Below are 26,989 nucleotides of genomic sequence, written 5' to 3' on the forward strand. Positions count from 1 at the left end.
ACAACCGTTTGATATATGAATGAGGATGTAATCCTGCCCCCTTCCTCTACTCAGTGGTTCCTGAGAAATCCCTGAGAGGTGGTTGTTTCCTCTTATCTGGGCTCACTTGGGGTGGAGGGGTCCTCACAAACTCTAGGACAGCTCACGCTCCCTCTGGGCAGCCCCGCTGGTGGAGACACTTCCCAGGATTTAAACCCACATCTGTCTCCCCACAGCTTCTCCCATTGGCCACAGAAAAATCCCTTGAAGACTGTTAAGCATAAGCTGGCCTCCTTGTGATGTCCCCACAAATGTTTTCTCCCTCCTTCCCACCTTTCTTATCAATTCTGGGGCAGAGAGGGACCTCTCTTGCTGTGGCCACTGGGCTCATCCAACACCTGGATTGTGTGGATAATCAGTGTGGGTTGAAATGAATTTTTAAAAATTGAAGACAGCTCTCATATTCAGACCAATTGTTCTCTCATTTCTTCAAGTTCTCCTTGCTTATATTCTTCTGAGCATTAGAAGAAAAAACCCTTTTTTATAGAAATTTTCAGTCATACTGAAAATAGAATCTCATCCCTCTCCTTCAGTCAGCTTCAATAATTTTTAGCCTTTTCCAGCCTAATTTCATCTAGTCCTTGCCCTCGACTTTTTTTTTATGTGGCATATTTTAAGGCAAACACAATGCTGCACAGTTTATCTGTAAATATTTTAGTTTTATCCCTAACAGATAAAGAAGTTTTAACAAAACACAACCGCAACGCCATTATCACACCTAAGAACATATATTTTTAAATTATATGTACATATATATAGTTATGTATTCACATGTGTACAAACAACACACACATATATGTAATGTAGTAGAGAATTTGTTCGTGAGAAATTTTTCAGGATAAATTTTGAAAAAAGCGGTAGGAACAAGGCAAGAACTTGTACTTCTGTTGACCTCTGTGGCCTCCTTCCACGGGATCCTGGGCTTCCCATGGTCTTGGTGTTGCAGCCATCATAAGCGGTCTGGGGTCACTGTGAAGGCAGGAGTGGACGTTCTGATCTCACTTCTGGCAAAGCTTTGCGGTGGGCCTGGGACAAAGGGGTCCGTGGGAGAGAAGGGGCCTTGGAAGCGGAGCGGAGCACAGCAGCGAGCGAGGAGCACAGGGATGAGCAGGGCAGTGCTGGGCCGCTTCTGTGAACGTGGAAATTTATGGAGAGGGGACGGGTCTAGGGAGGGTTTCTGGGGATCTGATATTTTAAGACCCTTAGATTGCCCCTTAAAATATCCCAGAGTGATGATGTACATTACTCAGACCGTTTAGGCAATATGACAGCAAGGATAAGAACATAGACTCGGAAATCCAGTTTCCTGGGCTTAAATTTTGGTTTTGCCCCTTACTGGCTTTGTGACATCAGGCAGGTGACTATTTTTCTGTGCCTTAATTTCCTCATCTGTAAAATGGGGGTAATAACAGCACCAGCCTTATCAGGTTTTCCTGATGGTGAGATGAATGTTTACATGTAAAGCTCTCAGAACAATGCCTGGCACATAGTAGGTCCTCAATAAGTGTCACCACAATAAATGTTGGCACCATTTAAGGCATCTATGCCAGTTTGTGTTTTCTCTGAACGTGACTCAGCATGCAGACCGGGCCATTTGGAACATCAGATCTTATTAGGATTACATATGTGTGTATACGTATAAATATACATATAATGACATGATATCTATGCTAATATATTTCACATGTTCCGTTTAATCAATGTTTAAAAGAGGCTGTAGTTTTAGATTCAGTTGTCATGCTCTTAAGGAGTTTATCAATTTAGAGCTTGGACCATGTAATTTTAAGGCAAGTGCCTTTGATTCAGGCAACATTTGCCAGCAGGGCTGTTTGCTTTTAGGATGAAGCCATGGCTAGTCCCAGGCCTCTGCCATTAGCCACTCACGGGAGGAATTTTGTCCTTTTTCTCTTCTCTTCTGGCTAGTTAAAGCCTGTGTCCCTAACACCTTGAAGAGGCCCTGGCACAGATGACATACTCAGAACATGTGTCGTTGAAAAACTGGTTGAGTAAATTACTGATTAATGAATAAATGACTGGACCTCATTCAGCCAAAGAGGTGCATTTGCATGATTTCATAATGTCACGCAGATGTCCCCAACGTCACCAGCCTGTTGCTACAAAATAAGATTACTTACTTTATTGATCAAATTACGGTCACTTAAGCCATCACCACCTCATTCTGGAAACTAGGTGTTTCAGAGCACCACCCCTGCTTTAGTTATTTCTGTGAATCTCCTGAGGGTCCTCCCTGTGTCCACCCGGCAGTCTGGCAGTCTTAGTCCTCATGCAGCATCATCCCCTTGCTCCCTGTCCATCCCCCCGAGGCCAGGGCCCTTGAAGACTGTTGGGGAAGCATTAATACCTGCCCACAGATGCCAACATCCACGCCAGAGGGGACTGACCCTGGGTCCTCTCAGAGCCTCCCGTCCTCAGAGGAATAGACTTCCTGAAGTCCTTAGACAAGCAGGAGACCCTGGATCCTCCCCAGCCCTTGCCACACTTGCTAGCTGGGCTCTGAGTCCCACAGGTTCTCTTAGGGGCAGTCTCATCAGCCTCTAACCCCCTTGGGGTACAGATGCTCAGTGCAGGCTGCAGGGCTGCACAGGTCCAGACGATGGGGCGTCTGCCTCACCCTTCTCCACATCCCTCCTGGTCCATGCTCCTCTCTTCTTCAGTGGAGGAAAGCCTCCCAGGTCTGTCAGTGGGGGAAACACCCTGGAGGTGAGGGTCGTGGAAGAGCTCCTCTCCTCCAGTATTTGATGCTCTAGCATGCAGACCATCAGCCACCCTCAGGTGCCCGCTGTATGACTAAGAATAGCAACTGTCTCCTGAGCTCGTCAGCAGATACAAAGCTGGTGGCACGTGCTCCGCATGGCTGAGCTCTTGTTGTCCTCACAGCAGCAATTCTCTGCACTGGCTGTGGAGGAGGAAGGTGAGGCCCAGGGAGGCTTGGTCTCCAGCCCAAAGGCACATTTAAGTGGCAGAACCAGGATTCAGACCCAGGGCAGTCAGACTGTAAAGCACTGTGTCCGTTCATATCATGAGAAAATCTGAGCTCAGCCACAGGAAAAAACACACACTGTTCTGCAGATTTCTTGGAGTCACATCTGTGAATTGTCCACCCATTCACAGGGCCCAGGAGTGGGGGAGTCTGCCCAGTCTGTCACCCCTACCTCCCAGCTCTTTACCTTGAGGCCCGCTTGTAGTTCAGGCCTGTCTGTCCCACTGTGACTGAGCAGGCAATCCCTTGCCCCTCCCTGCATTCCCTAATGCAGAGGAGTTGGCCTGGCCTCCCCCCTCCCAGTGCCCAGATGCTGGCCCGAGCTTCCAGCCCAGGGGCCTTTGTGACCAGTGTCCTAGAGACAGCACTGCTTCCCAGGTTTGCATGCCCATGCCGGGCTTCCCAGCTCCTGCCCTCGCCGGGCTGGGTTGGGGGCTAATTAGTTTTAGCTCCAGATCCCATTCCTCTCCTAGTAGCCCTGCCAGGGCTTCTCCTGCTCAGGAGAAAAGCCCAGTCCAGGCCCAGGATGCGCCACGCTCTGCAGACGTGCTGCCGTTAGAGGCACGTGCACGGCAATTTGGACAACATTTGGCAGCCACCCACAGAGTCAGATTGGGGTGTCAAGGGATGGATCCACCCACTGAAGGAGCCAGGAGGCAGGCTGAGCTTGGGTGTGTGTCAGGAGACTGGTCTCTAGGAGTCGGCTAACACGAATGTGGGCAGGAAGCAGGAGGTCAGCTTGGGCCTTTGGTTAACAGACTTTATTTACCATTTACAAAAGAGGTTGATGGCATGCAGATCGCAAGGATGCCATATCTCCTGCGGAGGGCGCTCATGGTCCAGCGCAGCGCCCCCAGGAAGCACGGACTGCAAAGTACCTGTCTGTTCGGTCTAGGCTCCGGCCTTGTGAGGGCCCACCTCTTAGTACTCCCTGGGTTGGGGACCACAGAAACCCGAGGAAGGAGCCTGCACACCAGCACATCCGAGTAAGACCTTGGAACACAGGCTCAGAAATCAGGAAAACCGCATGTGCACATCATCTCTTTTAATAAAGTCACTGATGTGTTCTAGAGGGTCGTTGACGAGTGGAGCAAAATGCCAAGGACTGTTCTGCTGCTCTCTCTGTGCACACCTCGACTTCCTTGCAAAGCCGGCTTCCCGGAGGTTCAGCAGAGCTTCTGGGCATGAACCACAGAGGGCTATGTGTCTTCTCTCCAGGGGAGGTTGTCACAAGCTGACAGGTGTGTGCCCCCTGGCTAGAGGGAGATACTGAGGAGCCTGAAATGCTCAGACCAGGTCCTTCCTACAACCTGCTGTGAAACCTCGGGCAACCACTGCTGTCTCGGGAACTTATTTTCATTATCTCTGCGAAACGGAGGCTTGGGCTGGGCGTGCTGCCCAACACTGGTCCTCTCTGATGGTGACTGGCCAGGGCCACGCGGGGCACATGGTAGGGGGAGTGTGGGGGGGGTGAGTGAGTCAAGGGCAGTGCCGTCATCCAGCTCTGGCTGCCTGGATCCGGGGCAGCACCCACACCCGGCCCGGTGCCTCCTAGGGGTCTTGGCAGAGCAGCTGACAGGCTCCTAATACTTTTGGGAAGGGCTGCCCCCAAGAACCAGCCTGCAGAAAAATTCCTTACATCTGTGCTGCTTTGCGCTTGGTTGAAGCCCTGGTCCCTCGCCCTAGACCTGGGAGTGAGGCAGCCGGGACTCACTTTCTTCATTTTACAGATGAGGAAGAGGGTGAGCAGGGAGTTTAAACAGCCATCCAACGTCATACACATGAGCAGAAGAGCCGGATACAAATGGTCTCCCCAAATCTGAGCCCTGCGCTGGCTCCTCGAAGACTTCTGGTGGGGCGGCTCCTTAGAGAAGGGCCTAGATCCTCTTCCCAATGCCTCTGGGGCTACCACCAGGCTTCAGCTTAGACATTTCTGGGCCCAGGGAAGCCCTGGATGGGACTCTGCCCTCACTATGTCCTGCAAGGCCCATCTTACAGCTCTGTGTCCCACGTGGGCAGAGCAGGGGCCCCCAGTCTCTGCCCGGACACCATCCTCCGTCTTCTCAGTGGCATCCAGGCACAGTCCCCAGTCGGCGTGAGTCTTCAGTGCAGCTTTGCTCTCCCCGATGCCTCTGCTCTCCTACAGCCTACAAAGCTCACTGAGCCCCAACCTTAGCCAGGACAGAACCACCTTTTCCTGCTCCTGCTCTTAGCTGGAGGAGGTTTCAGGGTAGAGGTTCTAGTCGACCTTGTCACATGTGGCCAGGGCCCTGATCCTCAATGAAGGATGCTGAGGCCCCAGGAGGACCCAAGGGGCTGTGAGATCCGGGGTTGGTGAGTAGAAGACACACAGAAGCAGCCCCTTGTCAAGTCGTAGCCTCTGCAGAATGGAGAGCATCGTAGCTGGCTCAAGGATCTGGCTGATGGGGCAGGATTTGCCAGTTGCATCCCGCTACCAGAGAAATCCCTTGCCCAAGGTGCTGTCCAGAGCCCTGGATATGGGGGTTACATCATTGTACAAAACAGGGGTGACCCTAAGGAGCAGAGACGGGGGGCAGGGTCCAAGAGCAGAGCAGTTGGGGTGGGGAAAGAGAGGGGCCCGGGGACACACTCTAGAAGTAAGTCTTTTTATCTATATTCTTCTTTTCAAACTTCTGCCTGAGCTCAGAGACCAGAGCTGACTGGCTGGGGCTTCCCGCAGCCTGGGGTTTTGGTGACCGTCGGGGTTGCTGAGGAGTGAGCGAGCCAGAGACGGTAGGCACGGTCCAGTGGGCCGCACCCGTGCTGGGCGCCATGCTGGGGGGTGGAGGGGGAGCTGGGGCCTCCGGGGGCAGGGAGCTCCCTAGGCTGTTGTTGTTGCAGTTCTCATTGGGAGCATCCTCTTTGAGCGCGAACTTGGCCGCGGTCTTGGTCCTCCCGAACTTGAGCCACTCGATGCGGACGCTGCGGGGCGCAGGGCTGGGCCGCTTGCGGAGCACGCGCCGTACTGGCAGGACCTTGTTGGACTTCTTGTTGCGCCAGAAGGTGGCAGTGGAGATGAGGACGGTGATGGCCACGATGACGGCCATGATGCCGGCCAGCACGCCCACGGCCTTCATGGGGTTGTCTTTGGTCTGCATGAGGAAGGCGGCCATAGGGCTTCGGGACAGCGTCTGGAAGAGAGAGTCGCCTCCTTGCAATCTCCTGCCCCTGCCTGCTCCCTGGAGGGGTCGGGAGCTCCCTTAAGCCTGATGGTTTTTAAACTTTCTGGGGTCACCATCCCCCAGCTGACCCCAGATGAGCACGATGGGCTCCATTCCAGAAAAAAATGCACACAGAGGAAATACAATGCACGTGGCTCTCCAGAAAAACGCACACAGCGAGAGTGCGATGCAAGCAAGCACGTTGGGATTACGAACTCCTGTGTTAGCTGAACTCTGCTCTTGAGAGAGTAGGACATTGCTTACCTTTGATTGTGGGGGGCCACGTCTGCCCAAAGGTCTCAGGGACCCCTTAAGTGATGACTTTCGGGCAGACATTGAGCTGAGAACTATGTATAACAACTTTACTTCTGCCTGTCAATGCCCATGTGAAGGAGGCATCATTATTCCAAGTTTACAGGAAGGGACGTGGAGCCCCAGCAAAGTCTCATCGTTAATGAGTGATGAAACCAGGATTTCAACCCGATTCCAAAGCCCTAAGTTTGACAGCCCAGGCAGCCTTTGCCAGCAGTGAGCATCTTTCGGAAGATGGCTGGAGAGGGTCTCTCTCCCTCTGGCCATGCTGCAGCGAGGTCTGGGCTGGCCCTCCGGCCCTCTTCCCAACCCGGGCTTCGTACCCACCTCTGTGTCCGTGATGTCAATCTTGAGTAAGGCCGTGGTGCTGAAGGAGGGGGAGCCACGGTCCTTGGCCTGCACCTCCAGGGACCATGTGCAGTCCCCGTTGGGAGTGATGTTGTGCAGGGCGTCCAGGGAGCGGATGGAGTTCTTGAGCCAGATCTCCCCCGTGTGCGCATCAATGTCGAACACGTTGACCGGCTCCACGTGAGTGATGGAATAGTCCACCAGGTTGTTGGGCTCCTCTGCGTCCTGGTCTGTGGCCTGTGCACAGGAGGGACAGGCAGCGCTGGGCTTTAAGCATGATACTTGTGTACCCTGCCTAGACCAGTGGGTCATATGTGGCTTGCTGGGTTGATGGGGGAGGGTCCTAATCCTGTTTTGCGTGGACTAGAGTTGAGGAAGGAACTGAATGAGCCACAGTCTATGCTAGGCCCTCTAGTATGTTATGCCATTCGACTCTCAGAACAAGTCGAGGCAGTAGGTATTGTGAAAAAACAGAAGCGTGGATGCTGGGTGACTCATCTAAGGACAGGTAGAAGGAAGGGAACCGGGATTCAAAGTCAAGTTGGTTGGGTTTCAGAGCCCATGCTTTGTCCACACTGGAAGACAGGACAGTGCAGTGGGAGGGCACTGCTCTCCCGAAGCTGGCACACTCCCTGCGTGAACCAAGGCAAGCCACTTAACCTGTCTGGATCTCAATTTCATTATTTGTAAAGTGGCAATAATATTTTCTTTCTCAGGGGTTATTTCCGAGTTGAGATGGGAATAAATAACGTACCTTAAAGTCCCTTGCCTATAGTGGGAATCCAATAAATCTTAATTTAAAATCAATTTTTATGCCACAGTCCCTCTTGCAACTGCTGGAACAAGACTGTGAGGGGAGCTCAGTTGCCTCTGAAGCCCACCTCAATTTTCACCGGGGTTCCCAGCACCATCGTCTTCTCCTGGAAGTTCTCTCCAAACTGGGGGTAGTGGTCGTTGACATCCAGCAGAGTGACGAACACCTCGGCCAGGCTGGACCTGCCCTCCATGTCCTCTGCCTTCACGTAGAAGTTGTACCTGGCGGTGGCCTCAGCATCCAGGCTGGCCCAGGGCTGGGTGTAGATGATCCCAGTGGATGGGTGGATCAGGAAGCTGCCGGGCACAGAGGGCGCAGGCATGGGCGTGCGCAGCACACACACGTGCACACGTGTGAGCACACACACACTGATGCACGTCTGTAGCGATGAGCTGCCTCTGGGAAGCAACAGTATCGCATTCCGCAGCTCCTCCAAGGTGTCCCACCTGCCCCACGCTCCAGCCCATCCATCGAAATGGAACTGACCGGAGTCCCAGCCTTTCCCTTTCCTCCCACGGCCAGCCCCTGCCTAGTCCCATACTGCTTGCCTGGCTCCAGGCCCTGAGGACTACCCTTCTTCTCTGAGACTCCCAGCACCTCACCGCCTATGTCGCCCAGCTCTGCCTCAGGCTTCCCTGCTGCCCTCTACTCTGGGCTCATGCTGGCCTCCACTCCTCCCCCATGTTGCCCTCCCCAACCTAGGCTCCTAATCCTTTCCAGGTTCCCCCTGTCCTCAGCGCAGAGCCCCTCGGCCCTCAGCCTCCCAAGTCCCTTGCCCGAGGCCCTGTCCAGGATTCTGGATCTACTTACAGGTCTGCCCCTGACCCATAGATGGAGTATTTGACTTCACCCCAGGGGCCTGTGTCTGGATCCACTGCCTGAAAGAGAGAAAGCTCCCAGTGGCCTGGGCCCCTTTGTCAGGGCACACTGGCAGCTCACAGGTCTGAGGGCTGCTTTAGTAGCAAAACAAGGGGACTTGGGGTTGACCCCGCTGGGGAGAAACTGCTCTGGAGGCCTGCTCTGGAGCCCTGGTTTTCTGCCCAGGATGTCTCAAGTGTTGGAGGAACCAAAAGGTTTGCTCCTAGAAGGTCTTTACTCCCCCTTTGTCAGTGAGAAAGGAAAAGGAGCTGAGTCCTGTGCCCTGAGCTCGGGGATTGTGCCCGTGTCCTCCTTATCGTCCTGTGAAGTGTCGTTATCCCAATTGTACAGAAGAAAAAACTGAGGCTCGGAGAGGCAAGGAGCTCGTCCAAGGACACAGCTACTGAGTGTGGGCTTTGAGGTTCAAACTGGAGCCCAGGTTTGCCTGATGTCCAGCATTAGGCCCTGCTCAGCAGGGCTCTCAACCCCACCCCTAGTCCCCAACCCACTGTGACGGCCACCACGTTGGAGCCCCCAGGGGCATTCTCAGGGATCCTCGCGATGTAGTAGTGGGAGGTGAACTTGGGGACGTTGTCGTTGGTGTCCAGGAGCTGGATCACCACATCCGCCGTGGAGCTGAACTTCTCCGGGGTGTTCACCTCAATGGCCAGGAGCTGGGGAAGGAAGGAGAACGAGGACTGTCCGGTGGCAGTCCCCTGGCAGAGAGCCTCTGCTTCCTGTCTCAGCACGGGTGTGGCCCCGCCTGCCTCGTCCCCTGTTCTTACTCTCAGCCGCCAGCCAGCTAGTCTTCCCGCCACTGCGAGGGCGCCCGTAAGGCCCACATCCTTCCCCCGCTGACCCGCAGTGCCCGCTTTCTTAGAGTTTCCATTTGTATTTCAGCCAATTTCTTTTGTTCCGCTGATTTGCATATTCCTTTTCAGTTCCAATTTTTTAAATTATTTTGTTTCATAAAATAATTTAATATTTGTTAGAGCAGGTTCCTGCCTCATATTCTTTTTTCTGAATTTTCCTATTCTTATAGGTTTATTTCTCCAGATAAAAACCAGGGCAATGGTGTCAAGCCCCTCACCACCTCCCTGAAGGGTATTCTAGGTACGACCTCACTGAGATGGCACTGGATTCTGTATTAACTTAAGGAGAATTTGCATTTTTTTCACAACGTGAGCCTTTACGTTTCTTTCCTTTTTTACGTCCCTTTGTTCAATTTTGCATTTTTTGTCACTTAGATGCTGCATATTTCTTGTTATCGTTAATTCTCAGGACTTTTACCTTTTAGTTTTTGTTATAGAAGAGAACTTTTTATTCCATTATTCTCATTGGTATTTTTCGTATGTAGGAAAACAACGGGATCTTGTGTATGAACTTTGTAACCAATCAGCAGCAGCTTTGCTGGGTGGCTGACAGTTTTTTGATCATTTCTCTTAGATTTTTCTAAGCGAACAACCACATCACTTACAAATGATGATAATTTTGTCTCTTCCTTCTTAATGTCTGTACTTCTTATTTCCTTTCTTTATCCAGGAAAAACATTTTTCCAGGAATGGTGTTAAATTACGGTGGTAAAAGAAGGCATCCACATTCTGCTCCCAACTTCACCGAATTCTTCCAGAATTTCACTTTTAAGCATGATGCTGGCAATCAGTGTGTAAGCATGTATAATTAATAATAATTTAAATAATATCAATAAGTATTTATTTTTCCTTTTTATTGCTATGTATTATGTATATGTTTATGTATAAATGCATTACTTCTAAATGTTTATAATTTTGAATAATTACAAATACAAAGGAGTATTTTTTTCATCTTCTGCTGAAGTTTTGATCAGAATAGATGACACATCAAATGCATAGAGAAAAACGTCTCTCTTGACAATTGCCCGTTTTCCTCTCTCTATTCTCACGGCACACTCTATTGGTCGCTTCCCTTTGAAGCCCCTTGCCTTCCTGGGGACAATCGTGGTTTAGCAGGTGCAGCTCAGTGAGGCCGTGTGAGCAGGTGACAACTCTTGGATTGCTCTTCTTGTCCCTGCCCCACCGGCACCCCCATTAGCAGGAGGGGCAAAGGGACTGAGAAGAAAAGGGCAGCGAGGGACAAGCGAGCCCTCAGGAAGGAATCCAGGGGCTGCCAGGAGCTCTTGGGACCCCCTCCCCCACCTACCTTGAAGGTTAGCACTTTGGACTTCTCAAAGTCAATGGCGGCCGAGTTCTCCACAATGATGGTGACCTGGGCTTCGTTCAGGACTGTCTGTGGGACCACGCGGAAGATGCCCCCGGGGCCCACTAGCCGCAGGTTGAATTTGGCATTGGCTCCCTGGGCAATAGAATTTGGAGCGAGGAGACAAGGAAGGTGAATGAGAATAGAAACTCATTATATAGTCGTGGTAAGCGAGGAGCTGTCACACGCCTGAACCCTGGGAGGGCAGTATTACCACTTCCTTCTACAGGGGAGGCGATCAAGGATCGGGGGATTTAGTGGACTATGAGGACTAAGCAGGGTAACAAGCGCATAAGGCCTGGCCCTGTGCCAGGCAGAGGGGGGTCACAAGACACATTCACAAACGCCGGGTTGGCGGGTCAGAGGCAGATGCGTTTTTGACCGGCTTTACTCCTTAATGGATCGTGAAGGTCTTTAGGCCAAACAGATCAGCTTCGATTACTCCTCTCCCACCTCCTCCTGGTGACACCCTCTCATTTCATTCATTTTGTGACCCACCAGCCCCTGCGGCGAACACAGTGAAGGCTGATGCAGACTCGGCTTGGGGCCCCAGGCCTCATGCAGTTTTCGGGAGGATGGGGCGGAGGGCGGGATCACGCACCTGGTCCGAGTCATTGACAGTGATCTTGAGGCCCCGCAGGATCTCCCCCTGCGGCGGATGCTCATACATAGACAGTTCAAATCTGTTCTGGGGTCCATTCTCTCCGTAGAAGGTCGGCGGGTGGTTGTTGAGGTCCACGATCCTGATGGTGACCGAGACCATGGCCTGGGCAGCTGGGCTCCCTGCCAAGCTGACCTCAGTCACCTGGGGCAGGGACAGGTGGCTGTGGCTGTGTGGCAGGCTGACTCCAAGATGGCCCCAATGAGCCCCACCTCCTGTGCACTCTCCTCTCCTTAAGCGTGGCCTGGCCTAGCGACTTGCGTCTGACTGGTAGAATGTGGCAAAGATGAGATGAGATTACAAGGGATCGTGACTCCTGTCTTCTAGCGGATTCTCTCTTTTGCCGGCTTTGATGAAGCAAGCAGCTAGCTTGGAGAGGCCCATGTTTCAAGGAGCTAACGGTCACCTCTAAGCCAACGGCCCACGAGGAATTAATCCCTGCCAATGACCACGTGAGTTTGGCAGCTGATCCTTCCCCAGTCAGGCCCTTAGATGAGAACCCAGTCCTGGCTGACAATTTGATGGCAGCCGCATAAGAGACCTTGAGACGGAGGACCCAGCCAAGCTGAGCCTGGACTCCTGACCCACAGAAACTGTGAGATATAAACGTGTGTTGTTTTAAGCCACTAAGTTTGGGGTAAGGTGTTACAACAGCCGTAGGAAACGAATACAGTGCTGTTACTAACCTTATTTCACAGAAGAGGCACAGAGGGGTGAGGCAGCCCCCTGGGGTCACGTGGCTAGTGAGTGGCACAGCTGGGACAGGAAGAACTCCGGTGTGTCCTATTCATTAGCCAGTACTCTCCCCACCTCACTGCACTGCTCCCTCTTTGCAGCCAGACATGGGTTCAAACCCTAGCCCTGAGACATTCTGTCCTTGTGTCCATGTGGCCAGGGAGGGGAGGTGTGGAGCCACAGCAACAGATAACAAATACAGGCTGCAAAGCCAGGGCCGGGAGTTCACCAGCACCTCGTGAACCACGTGACGAGCATTATGTGAGCCCCTCCACAGGCCTCCATCCACTTACTCCAGAAGCACTCTCTGGTCTTACCTGTCCCAAAATTGCCCTCCCTGGACTCCACTCCATCACACCCTAGCTGCTCCCCAGCTTTCCCTCCTCAGAAGCCCACACCTGCTGTCTGCATGTCCTATTTCCCACGCAGGTACTTCATGCTGACTTCCACACTGTGCCCGCACCACCCCTCTTCCACCTTCCCAAGTGCTCTGTTCCCTGAGCTGATGTGACCCTGCTCTTGGCAGGTCCCCTGCGACCTCTCTGATCTCTCCTTCACCTGTCCCCCACCATCCCTGCCTCCTCACTCCTAGCCTCAATGCTCCTACAGCTGTGCTCTTGGCCAGTGGCTGCTCTCTCCCCACAGCCATCTCTGGGGCATCTTGTTCCCTCCCATCCTTCCATAGCTACCTGTATGCTTGCACTCTCTCCCTTGAATTTTAAGCCTGTAGCCCAAATTTGGGTGACTCAACTTGAATGTCCCTGATGCACCCAATTCATCAAGTCCATCCCACTGAACTGGGCTCCTCTCCTATGTTCCTGATGGCGTGGTTCCAGCCTGGACTTCACCCATCCCTCTGCTTTCCCTCACCCTCATGGCTACAATCTATGGAGTCAGCGTCCTTCATAGTTTGCAATTTGTCCACTTCTGCCATTCCACCTCTCCTCATCCTCACGGGCCCTCTTTATCCATCCCTTGGCTGATGGCTCTGTCTCCCTACCTCTTGTTCAGTTCCCACCAGACCCTAGTAGGGACCAGTGTTCTCAAGTGCCAGGCTGGCACTTGTGCCAGAATCATTTTGGAGCTCAGAGTATGCAGTGTCCTGGGTTTACCCCAGATGCACTAAATTCCCATTCCCAGGAGGGCGTCCTAGAAATCTTTGTTTGCCAAACTCTAAATCTGAGAACCCCACTGGTCGAGCCAGCAGCCAGAGTGAGCTTTTTAACAAGACTCTTATCCTGTTCACAACCTTCCAATGGCTCTTTACTGCTCTCGGGAAGGACTAGCTACAAAATTTGCAGGCATAGTGAAAAATGAAAATGTGGGGCCCCTGGTTAAAGAATTATTAAGAATTTCAAGCAAGAGCAGAGCAGTAAGCTCAGCATGAGACCCTTCTCATCACAGTCCTTGTGTAATGACAAAGGTCACATTCCCACAAGGCTGGCCTTGCCCCAGGGAAAAACCCATACCTCATATTCAAGGCCTTCACTCCTCTGGCCCAAGCATGGGGTCCAGCCGTCTGTCCTTCTACATGCTGTCTGTACACTCTTTGCTCCGGTCTCACTTGACTCCTTCTTGCACGCCCAGTACATCACATGTTCTCACCTCCAGCCTTGGCTCATTGCCTCTACTCTGCCCCCACCCCAACCAGAGCTCCCCTCCACCAGTCTCCACCTGTTGGGTCCTACCCATGCTCAAGGCGTTGCTGCTTCAGTCCCCCCTCCTCCTGCCTTGTCACAACTCTCTGCTTGTGAATCCCTGGCTCCTCTGCCCAGGGGCTTTGTGTCTATCAGCTGCAGCCTTCACACAGGTTGCCTGATGCAGGTGCTCCTTGGAGCACCATCAAGCTCTCTCCCCAGACCGTATGCCCGGGCGGGTGAGGGAGGTGGCCTGGGACTCATCACCTTTGGAATCTTCCAGGACCCTAAGGTGGAGAAGGCCGAGCTAGAAGGAGGGTACCTGTACATGCAGCTCGTACACCTCTCTCCGGAGCTGGGCGGGGCTCTGCGTGACAAAGATGACTCCAGACGTCTCATTAATTTCAAAGGCTCCATCACTCCCTGTCACAGAGGAGAGATGTGCCAGGAAGCTGAGTCTCAGGGGGGCTAAGGGACTGGTCTAAGGTTACACGTTAAGACAGAGCTGGCACTTGGACTCACTTCTGTCCCAGGTTCCATAGTACTTTGTTTCTCTTATGCATTGTGTGTGTGTGTGTGCATGTGCGTGTGATGGAAAGAGAAAGGGAGAAAGAAAGAGATACAGAGCGAAAGAGATAAGGAAGGAGAGAGGGAGAAGGAGAGAAGGGGAGAGAGGGAGGGGAGAGCCAGGAGAGAGGGAGAGGAGAGAGACTGGACGGGGAGGTGAGAAGAGAGGAGGGCGATGGGTGGGGTGGGTGCTTGGTGACTGTGTGAAGGTTTGCAGGGGTGCTGGGGAGGGAGGGCAGCTGAGGGTCTCTGTGCCTGGGGAAAGGAGCCTGCATGTGACACTGGGCATGTCCGGGCGTGTGTGAGCGCTGGAGGGCGGGGTGCACGGGGCACGTCCTAGGGACAGGGTCAGGGGAGGCTGTGGTGTCTGAGTGAGAGCATACAGACATGTGCATAAGGGGCCTGACCCTGTGAGGACCAGCTACTGAGGGCTGCAGAGCCCACCCCAGGGCCAGCTCCACCTGCTCAGTGGCTGCCCAGTTGTGGAAAGAGCACAGACCTGGACTGCAGACTTATGTTCAAGCTCAGTGGGGACTTGGGATCCCCCTTTAGCTTCTCTGAGCCTCAGTTTTTTCATCCATATATGGGGCTGGCACTGGGGAAGTGTTATAGTATCATTACATTTAATTCATTTAATTCAACTACATGCTCTGGGCCAAAAGATTTTTAAAAATGAGAAAAAAACATAGCAATTTCAAGAATGTAAAAAATGTTGCCACCCTTTCTCACCAATGAGCCCATGCCCAGGGTGCAGGGAACATGAATCTGTGCCACTGTGTGGCTCTCAGGACCCCCACCAATGCTTCTCTCCCTGTAGCTGGACATGGTGATAAGCCAGGGCTGGAGCACACGCCCAGGGAGACTTACTGCCTCCTGGAGGGACCCAGCCTCTCCTCTCCATACGTCTTGTCTTTCTGGCCCACAGATGAGGGGCTGGGACCCAGGGGGGCTGGGCACTCTGCTCTGGTCAGCGATGGGCCTGTCCCCAGAGCTGCCCCAGACTCACCATTCACGAGGCTGTAGACCAGGCGGTTGGGTCTGCCCCGATCTCCGTCTATGGCGACCACCGTCAGGACCTCCGAGCCCTGGGGACAGGAGTTGCTGCCTGAGGCCCATGGGTGATGCTGGGGCTCCCCCCGCCCCAGACACAGCCCCCATCGCAGAGGGAGGAGCCGCCCCTGCCCAAGAAGACAGCCGGGCCTCTGCACACCCCACCCTGCCCCGCGGGGAGCTTGCAGCACCCACTGGGCTCCCAGCGCCAGAGGGACAGCCTGGGCCCCACTGCTCCTCCTCCACCTTCCACCTACAGATGTGCCAGAGGGAGGGGTGAGCAGGTGGCAGGGGCTGGACACAGAGGGCGGGCGTCCAGTGCAAGTCCAGGAACTAGGACTTAATCCTGTGTCACGGGGTGCCAAGACGAGACAAGCCCTGCTCCACCCTGGCCTGCGGCCCCCTCTGAGCCCCCTCCTGGGGCCCTCTCCCTGGCCTTTCCATGCTCATGGCTGCTGCCTCCTCCTGCCCAGCATCTCTGCAGGACGGCCTGGCCCTGCCCCGTCCTGTGGTCCCCCCAGCGTGGAGGCAGTCCTTGCTCCCTCTCTTGGTGCTCATCTCCTGCACGTGGCTGCCAGCTTCTGGAAAGGGGGTATCAGCTTCTGGAAAGGGGGCATCTTAGTTTGGGCCCAGCAGGTGAAGGGTCCTCTAAGTGTTTCATTGTTTTGTAAAGTTGGGAATCATCAGAAACCAGGAAGTGAGAATTGAGAATGCAATTCAATTCCTCAGAGAGCCCTGGAGCTGAGGAGGCTGTGGGAGCTCAGGAACCGGCCTGGTCTCTGCCCTCACGGAGCTCTCAGTCTGGCTGGGGGGCACAAAAACACATGGGCTCCCCCAGGGAGGGGTGTGCTCACGGAGGGGTGTGGGAGCAGAGACGGGCAGCTCCCATCTGCACCAAAGACGTCAGGGGAGGCTGTGAGCTGAGAGCTCAGGGGCGTCAGGCCCACATGGTTCAGGCAGAGGATGGGGCAGAGTGGGGGGTCAAGTGCAGATTTTTGGGGGTGGGGACAGAGATGGCGCTGAGTGGGGAAGGAAACCGACGCCAGCCTTGGAGCCAGGCCTGTGTGCGATGTCTGACGAGGGTGGTGGTGGTTTGGCAGCAAACCGTGGGAGACCTACTGGTCTGAGGGGCCCCAGCCTCCAGGCATGGAGCTGTAGGAGCTGGGGGGGCACCAAGGAATCCCACCCCCCGCTACAAGGTGTAGGAAAAGCCCTACCCAAACCGAGGCCACTGGCCTCTCCTCTCGGCCCTTTGGTGGGGCTGACCTGTGCAGCTGGGCTGGGGAGGTGTGCATGAGTGAAGACGTGCCCGGCACAGTGTCTCTCCACATGCACACGAGCACCTGCCTCTTCCCCCTTACACATCCCGAGGCAAAAGGACCCTGTTGTGGCTGGATCTGAGCAAGTCCAGAGCCAGCCTCCGTGTGTGGAGGATGACCCAGGGCTGAGCCTAGCTGTCCCCAGCAGGGGACCCAGGGGCAGCATGAAGGACAGGGCAGGAGGCCTCTGCAGGGGACACTGGGCCAAGGGGCGCTGCCACCCACCGGGAGCGTGTCCTCGTACACATAGCCGTAGTAGGGTGTGCCCACGAAGACGGGGGCCATGTCCTGCACGTCCTCCACGTTGACTGTGACCGTGGTGGTGGCCGAGAACACCACGTCAGCCCCTCGCAGCCTGCCCCCGCCGTCCTGAGGAAGGATGGGAGAGAGAGGGCGCTTGGGCTCTGCAGTCGGACAGGCGCCGGCACTTGCTGGCCGTCGTACCAGCCGCCCTCTCTGAGCTCTGCTTGCTCCTGTGTCACCTGGAGATAATTCTCCCTCACAGGAGTGTTGGGGAAATTAAATGAGATGATGTATAAAGGTCTTCAGTTGGGCCTGTATGCAGCAGGCACTCAAAAGTCTTCCTTGGGAAATAGGGTTATTTCTCTCTCCAGGGAAACCATGTCCGACTAGTGGCAGAGGAGGAGAGGGTCAGAGCCAAGTTGCCCCTCCCAGCCAGGCCCCAAGTCGCAGACACCTCTTGGGGACCTACTAAGAGCATGACTTGGGCCCGCCTCTGAGCGTGTTTGATGGAGCCCACAGAGGACAGGGCAGGTGGGGCCATCCTGAGCCTCCTGGATGGCCTGTAGCCAATACTTCCTTTCCTGCGAAGGGAAACGCCAGGCCTAGAGGGATGGCTGGGGTTTCATGCTCTCCGGAGGAGGAGCAGCCACTCTGGCTGAGCATCTGCTGACTTGCGGGTCCCACACCGTGCGATTCAGAAATATGAGGAACTTAGCTAAGCTGCAGTGGTGGGCAGACGAGGCTCAGAGAAGGTAACTGGCCACACAGAGAGGAACAGGTGGGGTGAACAAGCCTGGACAGAGAGATGGAGGTACTGGGGAGCCAGGTTTTAGGGGATGTGAGGAGTCAGGAATCTCCTGGCCATGGCCGCCTGGTCCTATGGAAGGGAACCTGGCCCGTCAGTCTTGAGGGGGTGTCCACCCTCTCCTAGAAGGGAAGCGGCCCCCTCCAGCCCACAGACACCAGCTCCCTGGAGGGTACGTCCATGTCTGCGCAGGGTCCGTTCAACAGAGATTCTGAGCCGGCGCACCCCATCCCGCCCCCGTCACACCTTCGCTTTGCAAACTGCCCCCACTTCATCATGGAACCTAACTTGGCTCCAACCCAGGGTCAGCCTCCCCCTAACAAAGGCTGCTCCCCAGTGTCCCTCTCCATTACCTTGGCAACCACGGTGACGAAATGGGCCCGGGCCTTCTCGTAGTCCAGGGTGGCCCCAGCCTGGAGGCGCAGCACACCGCTGTGCCGGTCCACGGCGAATTTGGTGGCATGTGTGTTCTGTAAGAGTGAGGGGTGGGCTGGGCCTTGGGAGGGGACCCGGCCAGCCCCAGGAAGGCCCACTCTGCTGACTGAAAAGGGGTCTTTACCTTCCTTTGTCACAGGAACTCCAGCCTCAGGGCTGAGGTTCAAACTTGAGGGTACTCAGCCTCTTTGGCCCCCAGGGTCCCCCTTCCTGGGGCTCTAGTCTTCCCCTCCCTCTCCCTCAGTCAAAACCAAGAAGCTCAGGCCAGCCCTGTGGCATAGTGGTTAAGTTTGTGCACACTGCTTCAGCGGCCTGGGTTCACCAGTTCAGATCCCAGGCACAGACCTACTGTGCCATGCTGTGGTGGTGTCCCACATAGAAGAAGTAGAACGCTTTACAACTAGGACATCCAACTATATACTGGGGTTTTGGAAAAAAAGGAAGATTGGCAACAGATGTTCGCTCAGGGCCAATCTTCCTCACCAAGAAAAAAAAAAAGAATGCTTGTCTTTAAAAAAGTCAAAAACCAAGCAGCTTCCTTCCAGTGGAGCCATCACTCTTCTCTCTGCTCAGCTGTGGGCTGAGCTCTGGCCTGGGGGTTTCAGCAGGTAGAATGTCAGTGGAGTGCTCTAACCTAGAGGGGCCGGGGGCTTGGAAGCTGTAGTGATGGAGGGAACCTTCAGGACCTTCAAGCCCCACCAAGCAGTGACTGCGGGCCAGTCCCAGGTGGCTTCTGGGGGCCAGCGAGGGACAGGAGAGGGCCCTCGGTCTGAGGAAGGCTTCCTGCTGTCTTGGAGCGTTACTCCTATTTATTCCTCACAACCACCCAGTGAGGATGCGCCCATTTACACTCGAGGAACCCCAGCTGGGGAAGTTAGATAACAGGTTGAAGGCCCCACGAGGGGATTCGGTGGGGTCTCTCCAGTACCCAACGAGCCAAGGGATTTCTCCAGAACCTGTGTTTTTAGCCATTGCGCTACACTGCCTTGAAAATTGTGAGAGCACGTGATGAAATGTGAGAGCAGAGGAAATGCTACAGAAACGGCAAGCTGGTGAAGGAGGACCACTGGTTCCTGAGGAGCTGGGGCGGGGGTCGGGGGGCCATGCAGGGAGGGGCTGCGCCTTTGACGGGGGACAGGTGGACAGGGGTGGGGTGGGACGTCATTCCAAGGATTGCCTCTTCCAAGAATTGCCCCTTCTCTCTTTTTTCCTATTGACAATTCTAGGCCCAGGCAGGTTTCTTCCACCCCATTTGGGTGCCAAGTGCCAGGGCCTTCTCCTGGGGAAGGGGCTGGGGGTGCAGAGCTGAGGGTCCTGGAGATGTGGGGAGAGGGAGGCAGGCCCACTCAGAGGGAGCCAGGATGGGCCAGTCGGGGGACGGCAGCTCCTGCCGGGTCCCTCTTATGGTCCCCCTGTCCATCCCACTCCTGCGTTTACGGAGACCCAGTGGGGATCTGAGGTGGCATCTCTAATGATCTTTGGGAACAGCGGAGGCACCGACAAAAGGGTTTGGTGCTGGGGGTGGGGGCCATCCAGGTGTCCCCTCTGGCCCAGGCCTCTGGTTCTGTCCTGTGTGCCCCACCTTACCTGCAGGAAGTAGGTGACGCTCCCTCCAGACCCTGTGTCCTTGTCCACCGCATGGACCTTCAAGATGCTGCTCCCGGCAGGCGTGTCCTGAGGGGTCACAGCCACGGGGGGTCAGCACACAGAATGCTTAGAGAGCTAGGGGTCCTGGGGGCCATGGGAGGTGGGGTCAGGGGAGTGAGGAGCTAAGAAGAGGTGACAAGGTGGTGACCAACCCAGGGAGCACCCGACAGAGGGAGGAGACACCCAGAGTCAGAGTGGTGCAGGAAAGAAGGGAAAGGAAAGGAGGAGAAGCCAGATGTCCTCCCCGAGGATGGCGTCAGGGAGAGAGAGAGAAAAACTGGGACCCGAGATGGATGAAGCGTTCAGAGATGGAACGAGGATGAAACGGGAGAACGGTAATCAACATGAGCATCTTCAGCATCACCGGGGATCACACACACACACAGAGCCAGAAGAAAATGTCTTTCTCCTACGGAGTCAGCAGACATTTAAAACTTTGCGAATCCCCAGTGTTGGCGAGGGACAGGGACACGAACCCTCTCCCTCAGCCCAGGGGAAGGGCAGACAGGCCATTCTGGGAAAGCAGTCTGGCCTCGCCTCACAGGTGTTCGTGCTTCCCACCTAGTAATTCCAAACCCTGGACTGCGTCTTAAGGAAACCATGCCAATTAGAGAAAAGGAACTTGTATATTCAGAATCTAATGTTTCTTATGGCAGCAAAAATTTGAAGCATCTTAATTATTCAAATGTAAGAGAACAGCTCAGTAAATGATGGAATATACACCCAGTGGAAGCTCTTAAAGTGAGTTACCCAAGCTTTATAATTACTGCGGAAAATGCTTATTTATAAATCAAGTGAAAAAGAGGACACCTGTGTTCACTACGCTCATGACCATGAAAAACGAAGAGAAAATAAAAACCTACAGTCACAAAATGACTAGAAGGAAACACACCAAAATTTAGCAGTGCTGTCTCAAGTTGGAGGGATGGAGAGTGATTTTTGAAACTCTTTTCTTTCCTACTTTTCTACATATTTCCCAGTTCGGCAATAAACATACATTGTGATTACAATGGGAAACGGTGAATGAACATCCCTTTGGAATAAAAATGAATGTGTGGGGGACGGCAATGGAGGTGGGGGAGGTGCTCTCCAGCGGGTAGTAAGTGCTCCTTACTCAGACACCCGTCCCCACGGCCAGGTGAAGGGCAGCCCAGGGGGGCAGGCCATGGGCCTGGGGCGAGAGTGCCCGGCCCTTCCCAGAGCCCCTTGCTCACCTCAGGGACCTGGACGACGTAGGGCTCCTCGGTGAACCTGGGCGCCTCGTCATTGGCATCCGTCACCAGGATCACGACTTTCTCTGCCACCTGAGAGGGGCGAAGGGGACAGGGGTGGGGGCGGTGAAACCTTCTGGGTGATAAAGGGACAGTGACCTCTGATGTCCCAGGTGTGTGTCTCTGCCCATCCCTCCTCTCTCTGTCCCTCCTTTTCTCTGTCCCTTCCTCCTTCCTTCCTGCCCTCTTTTCTTCATTCATGCAACAAGTATTATTAAGCAACTTCTCAGTGCCAAGCACCGTGTTCCATTCCGGAGACAGAAGACACAGTCTGATGGTGTGCATTTTCCCGGATGGGATGGTGGCCAAGACCAATGTATAAAAGAACAGTGGTGATACCATTCAGGGAGATAGCAGAGGCATGCCAGGCAATGAGGGCGGGGCCCCTGGGCTGCTTGATTCCAGGGGCACCGCGCACCCCGTGGCTGAGGTACATGCATCCCCGGGGGCTGTGGGTGCACAGTCCAGGAGGCCCCGAGAAGGGGCAGCCACCCCAGCCTGTGGGGGTGGACAACAGGGACTGTTCCCCGAGGGGTGGGAACTGAGCTCTGCAGCAGACTGTGGGGCGGGAGGGAAAGAGGTCGAAAGGTGTGCCAGGAAAGAGGAGCAACATGCACAAAGGTGAAGAGGAGGGAATGCACGCAGAGAGCAGAGAGCGTGAGTGGATCTACGGATGGGTGGTTGGTAGGGTGAATGCAGGAGAAAAAGTGGGCGAGGCAGGTGGCGCTCGATGGGGAGGCCCTGAATGCCAGACTGAAGCTAGATTTCATCCTCAGGGCCCTGGGGACCAGCTGTTGGTGCATTTCTGAGCTGGGTCACGGCTGGGTCTCTGATCCACAGTGATGCCTAAACTTGGGGTCCGGGAGCCTCGAGGAAGGGGAGCCCCTCGATGAGGGCTGGGGGAAAGTGGTGGCTGTGAGGAAGGAGGTGAGGGAGAAGGAGGGGTCTGCGTGCCCAGGTGTTCAGCTCGGGGGATGGGGGAGAGCCAAGAACCAGGTCGGGGGAGGCAGATGGTAAAGCAGGTTCGAGCGGGTGCTGTGGAATCTGGGTGCGGTCCAGCAGAGGTGCAGCTGGCGGATCTTGCTCTCTCCTTCCCTTCCTTCCCCACTGGGCTCCCTGGCTGCAGCCCCCTCCTGGGGGCACACTGAGGCTGATCTAGCTCCGTTCCGGCTTGGGTTTGCCCAGGAGCCCCCCAGGAGGCTGGAGGAGGAACTGTGCTCAGGCCAGGGAGCTGCCTGCTGCCGGGGGCTGGCTCGGGCGTGCACTCACCAGATTCAGGCCGTCAGAAATGCTGATGATGGCTTCAATCTCATCCTCCCTCTGCTAAGCACAAGGACCCAGTGAGCATCCAAGAACCCGAAGCACCATGAGGACCCCCGAGGCTATGGGGAGCGCCCCCACCCCCACCCCCCCGCCCAACCGAGTCCATCAGAGGAGCCCTGGGTGTTTCTAGAGAGCCCTAGAGAAGGGGGAGGCCGCCAAAAGCTGCCTCTGACCACCCTTGAGACCTTGTTTCGGGGCTTGGGACGTCAGAGGTTCCCATAAACCCAGAGAGATTGTTGAGGCGCCAACAGAAAACGCTCCCCTGCGAGAATGAGGCGAGGTGCTAACCTAGGGCACTGGAGGTCCCAGGAAGAAGGTTTTTTCCCTTTTTTTTCTTTTCCTTTTTCTCCCCCTTATCTCTCCCACTTCTCTCTCCGTATTCCACAGTCTACAGAGGTCCTGGTCTGCCGTGTCTCCAGCACTCCCCAGGACATGGTAGGACCTCAATGAGGAAGGGTGTCGGGGTTCCCAGGTCCCCGGGGGGGCCAGCGAGGGGCAGCACAGTCACTGAGACCCACCCGTTCTTTTCTCTGCCCTGGCTGCGGCTGGCGGAATCAGCTACGGACCAGAGCTGGCAGAAGTCCCTGCAGCTGAGGTCCAGTTATGTGGCCAGCCAGAGCCACCAGCCTGGTGTGGGGTCTCAAGAGGGAAATACAGACCATGCCCTGTCACCCACAGGCTCAGAAGGGTGCACACAGGTAGAGTTTTACCAAACTCAGACCTACTCTCTAAACCACTCTTTCCAACTGGATCTGTAGTCTAAATTTTGTGTGGCTTCCAGGACCTCTCCAAGGACCCCTCTGGGGGACCTTCCAGCCCACAAGCGGTTTGTCAGGGCACCCCGCAGGCAGTGCAATTCGCACCTCCCCATACCTCTCTGTCCAGCTCTTCAATCAGAGTGATGTTTCCAAAATTGGGGTCAACAGACAAGACGCTCCTAGCACTGGGGTCGAAGCTGATGTGGTAGGAGACAGGGTCTCCCTCCGGGTCTGTCCCATTCAGGGTGTACACATGAGAGCCTGAAAGGAAACAGAGAGAGGGCACCTAGAATCTGGGACTCGACTTTTCCTAAAAGTGGCAGCTGCTCAGGACCAAAGATTCGACTGTTCACACAGTGAATATGCAATTCAGCGCCAAAGGTTTCAGCCTGAGCTGAGCACTTGCTGCCGGGGCGGCTTCCTGCTCGATCCTTATTCTTCACAACTGTCAGTCAGATGTTCGTATCAGCCACTAGACTGTAATCTATAATACAGATTACAGAGGAGTTTCAGGGCTGCGGGACTGAACTCTAGGCTCCCTGCCTGGTGATGACTCCTAGCCCAGGAGCCAAGACCCGGGCTCCCTGGGAATGGGGGATAAGGGAAGAGGGAGGAGCCGTCAAGGCAGGAAGGGTGACCCAGGTGCCACATCTCCCCGGTGCCCGAATTGGGTCCTCAGGGATCGTGGAGCAGGTGCTGCTTTTACACTGCATGTCCTTTTGCTCAGGGTTCCCAGCCCACAGGGGGAGGCAGAGGAGATGCAAATCTCTCTCCTCTTTGTCTCTCTCCGTCTCTCTCTGCAGATCCCAGCAAGTTGCATGTTCTTGGGCTGTTTTGAAGCCCAGAGACCTGAGGCTCTGGAAGGTAAGTACTTTTGCTCAAGGTGGCACAGTGGTCAAGAGGCCGCACTGTGGCCAAGCCGGCGCCAACCACCATCCTGGGGACTGCCGCCTGCCGCCTGGGGCTGGCCCTGTCTCTGGCCCGCCGGGGCTCCAGGACCGTCCCGGTTCAGGTCTCCATGGCAGCGGTGACCTCCTTTCCTGCACCGGCCGGGGGAATTCGGAGCGCAAACAGGGCGCCCCGCGGGAGCGCGCAGCCCGGCGCTCGGTGTCTCCACCGGCTCGGAGGAGTCACGGGTTGGTCCTTGCGCTCGGGGTCCCTCCGAAAGAATGATGGGGGGCCGGTACCAGGGCCACTCACCTACGGGAGTGTCCTCTGGAAGGCTGAACAGAGCCATGTTTCCGTTGGTGCTGCCGACCCCGTTGTCGAAGAAGTAGGGGGCAAAGTTGGCCTGGGCTGGTTAGAGAACGCGGACAGAACAGACAGACAACCGGACATGCGGAGGGACGGCTTCGCACCGGCATGGTCACGCGTCCGGCCCCACTCGTGGGCGGACGGGCGCTCCCTCCCCAACCCCGGCACAGCGACCACCGACGGGCTCGGCTGGAGAGGCGCAGAGAGGGTCGCTCCGCCACCACCCCTCGCGGGCGCGGGTTGGGCTCGGACTTGCCAGGAACAGGCACCGTCTGTCTGCGGCGCTGAGCCGCCAGGCAGCGGCCAATCTCAACCCCATCAACGAGCCGACCGGGACCCCGCGCCCAGAGAAGGGCAGTGTCCTGGCCAAGGTCACACGGGGCACGGGGACACCCTCCCCTGCGCCGCGCGGCCATCAAAGCGGCCCCCACACCTCCTGCCCTGCTTCTGAAGAAGTGGAGGGCAGCGAGGGTCCTGGTCCCAAATCCCGGAGCTCCGGAGAACCGGCCTCAGGAGACGCTCCGGGAGCGCCCCTCTTCCAGTGGCGACTGGAAGAATCGCCCCCTGCCCTTCCTCCGCCACATCCCCATCCTTTCCTTCTCCCCCATCCCGAGTCCCATTCTGGAAGTGAACGGTCCAGAACTGTGTCTCTGGGTTCCCCCGTGGAGCGTGGGCGCCTGCCCTCGCCCCCACTCACCCAGGCAGAGGAACAGCAGCTCCAGGGCCGGGGCGGCCCACCGGCCGCGCCTCATGTTTCCGCGGGCGGGTGGTGTCGCCGGCCGGGCGCAGGAGCGCGGAGCATCCCTGGGCGAGGAGGGCAGCGACGACAGCGGGGGCGGCGGCGGGAGGGGCGCGGGCGGGAGCGCTGGGTGGCGCGAGGGCGCTAAGCCGATGACACTGCTCTCGGATCTGCGCAGCTGGAGCGCCCGCCGGCCGCCTGAGGAGACCAATTAGCGGGAGCTGAGCCGAAGGGCCCGGCTCCCAGCAGCGGGAGGGGGTGGCCGTGACGGGGAGCCCCTCTCTCCCACCACGCCCCCTTCGCCCAGGTGTGGGGCGCAGGAGCCAGGGGACCCCAGGTCCGCAGTTGGGAGCCCTGCGCAGAGAGCGAAGTGCCTTGCCCCTGGTGGCCCTGAGCCTCGCACTGGAAAAGTGGGGTTTCTCAGCGTCTCCAAGTTCTGGAAGGACTGGGCTCTGCCGGAGTTTTCCCTTTTTCTGAACTTCCTGTGTGAGTTTCAGGGATTTGCCGCCCTCTCTGAGCCTGAGCACTGCAGACTGTGGAACAGGCCGGCCTCAGCCTGGAGGGATCCCTCCTTCTGGTCTCCAGGAGAAATGAGAGCAGGGGAGAAGAAGGGTGGATGGGCTTTGGGGAGCACATGGCCTTAGAAGTCCAAGGGGGTTCCAGGAATAGTGTCCCTGAAGGCTTTGGGGGTGAGATCAAGAGACAAAGAGGAGGGTAGTGGTCCAGAGAGGAGCAGATGGTGGGGGGTTATCAGGCCCGCCTCTTGGGGATCTCAATACCCCAGGCCAGGCCAGCTCTCCCAGAGGATGGAATGGACTCCCCAGAAGGGGCCCACACTGTGCTGGGCAGCAGGGAGGGCAGACAAGTCTCCACTAAGATGGGAGGTGGAAGTTGCCCTCACACATCCTGGTCCCCAGCGGGTGACCGTGAGAAGCAGCGGACCCAGTCAGGCCTTGCAAAGAAGGGGGAGCGTTTGGGTTTGAAGGCAGATTCAAGCCCCATCCTGGGACAGACTTGCTAACAGAGCTGGCCAATGCAGGCATGGACCACCCCAGGAGGGGTGAGCTCCCCGTCCCTGGATGATGATCAGGAAAAGCAAGGTGCTGCCCTGGGGGCCCTGGATGATGACACCTAGGAGAAGAAGGTAGGCTCAGGATCCTTTCTGGGGGCTGGTAAATTTCCCCAGGCTGGACCTCGTTCTCTTGCTCTGACACTGGAGTTCAGTTGGAAAAGCAGCCAGAGACCCCTTGTGTTCCTCGGAGAGGCCTCCACTGCTGGGGTCTCAATGTTCCTCCCCAGGGGCCTTCCCGGGAGCAGAGCATCCCCATCCCTGGGCAGCCCTCCTAGATCTACTGTCAGCAAGAGTTAGGGATGCAGGACATGGAGAAGATGAATCAGTGGTCCAGAGAGCTCAGCAATTTTCAGGCCCAATTGACCAAAAACTCTTCTTGTTGAATCCCCTTGGGCTTGACCCTTTGGCTGCAAAGATGCACTTTAAATTGCACAGGCATTCCTGCATCTCTGTGCCACAAAATGCTGGGACAAAGGCAAGCCCAGCGTTCCACAAGTGCCGTAAAGAAATGAGGAACAGGCTTTCTGCAGATCACCCTGTTTGCTGGAGGCAGAGGTCAGTGTGCTGAGAAGAGCCAGCTCTGTGTGTCCATCTTCACTGCCATCAAGTGGCTCTGGGGCCTTCGACTCCTCTCTCTTCAGTTCACTCCTCAGTTCACTCCGTCCAATAGACTTGCACTGGAGA

General features: G+C 55.7%; 1 protein-coding gene across 1 annotated transcript; it reads right to left on the reverse strand.

Annotated features, from left to right (window-relative positions):
- Nucleotides 1-753: 753 nt before the first annotated feature.
- Nucleotides 754-25,680, reverse strand: CDHR1 (cadherin related family member 1). The gene is made up of 17 exons (XM_023648865.2): nucleotides 25,192-25,680; nucleotides 24,441-24,536; nucleotides 23,356-23,501; nucleotides 22,429-22,479; nucleotides 21,103-21,192; nucleotides 19,829-19,915; nucleotides 18,160-18,276; nucleotides 16,984-17,127; nucleotides 15,396-15,474; nucleotides 14,145-14,245; nucleotides 11,391-11,594; nucleotides 10,733-10,885; nucleotides 9,064-9,228; nucleotides 8,507-8,574; nucleotides 7,764-7,992; nucleotides 6,862-7,119; nucleotides 754-6,192 (listed from the first exon to the last, which is right to left on the reverse strand). Exons 1-17 carry the CDS (start codon nucleotides 25,244-25,246, stop codon nucleotides 5,653-5,655), a joined length of 2,583 nt encoding a protein of 860 aa, XP_023504633.1. The 5' UTR covers nucleotides 25,247-25,680; the 3' UTR covers nucleotides 754-5,652.
- Between the last annotated feature and the right edge of the window lie 1,309 nt (nucleotides 25,681-26,989).

This window comes from Equus caballus, chromosome 1, assembly GCF_041296265.1.
Source record: "Equus caballus isolate H_3958 breed thoroughbred chromosome 1, TB-T2T, whole genome shotgun sequence".
In the NCBI taxonomy this organism is placed as follows: Eukaryota; Metazoa; Chordata; class Mammalia; order Perissodactyla; family Equidae; genus Equus; species Equus caballus.

Coding starts and splice junctions, on each gene's coding strand:
- CDHR1 (XM_023648865.2), bottom strand. CDS start 25,246: ATGAGGCGCGGCCGGTGGGCCGCCCCGGCCCTGGAGCTGCTGTTCCTC. Junction 19,916..21,102: donor ACGTCGTCCAGGTCCCTGAG/GTGAGCAAGGGG, acceptor GTGACCCCTCAG/GACACGCCTGCCGGGAGCAG. Junction 14,246..15,395: donor GGTCTACAGCCTCGTGAATG/GTGAGTCTGGGG, acceptor CCTCTGTGACAG/GGAGTGATGGAGCCTTTGAA.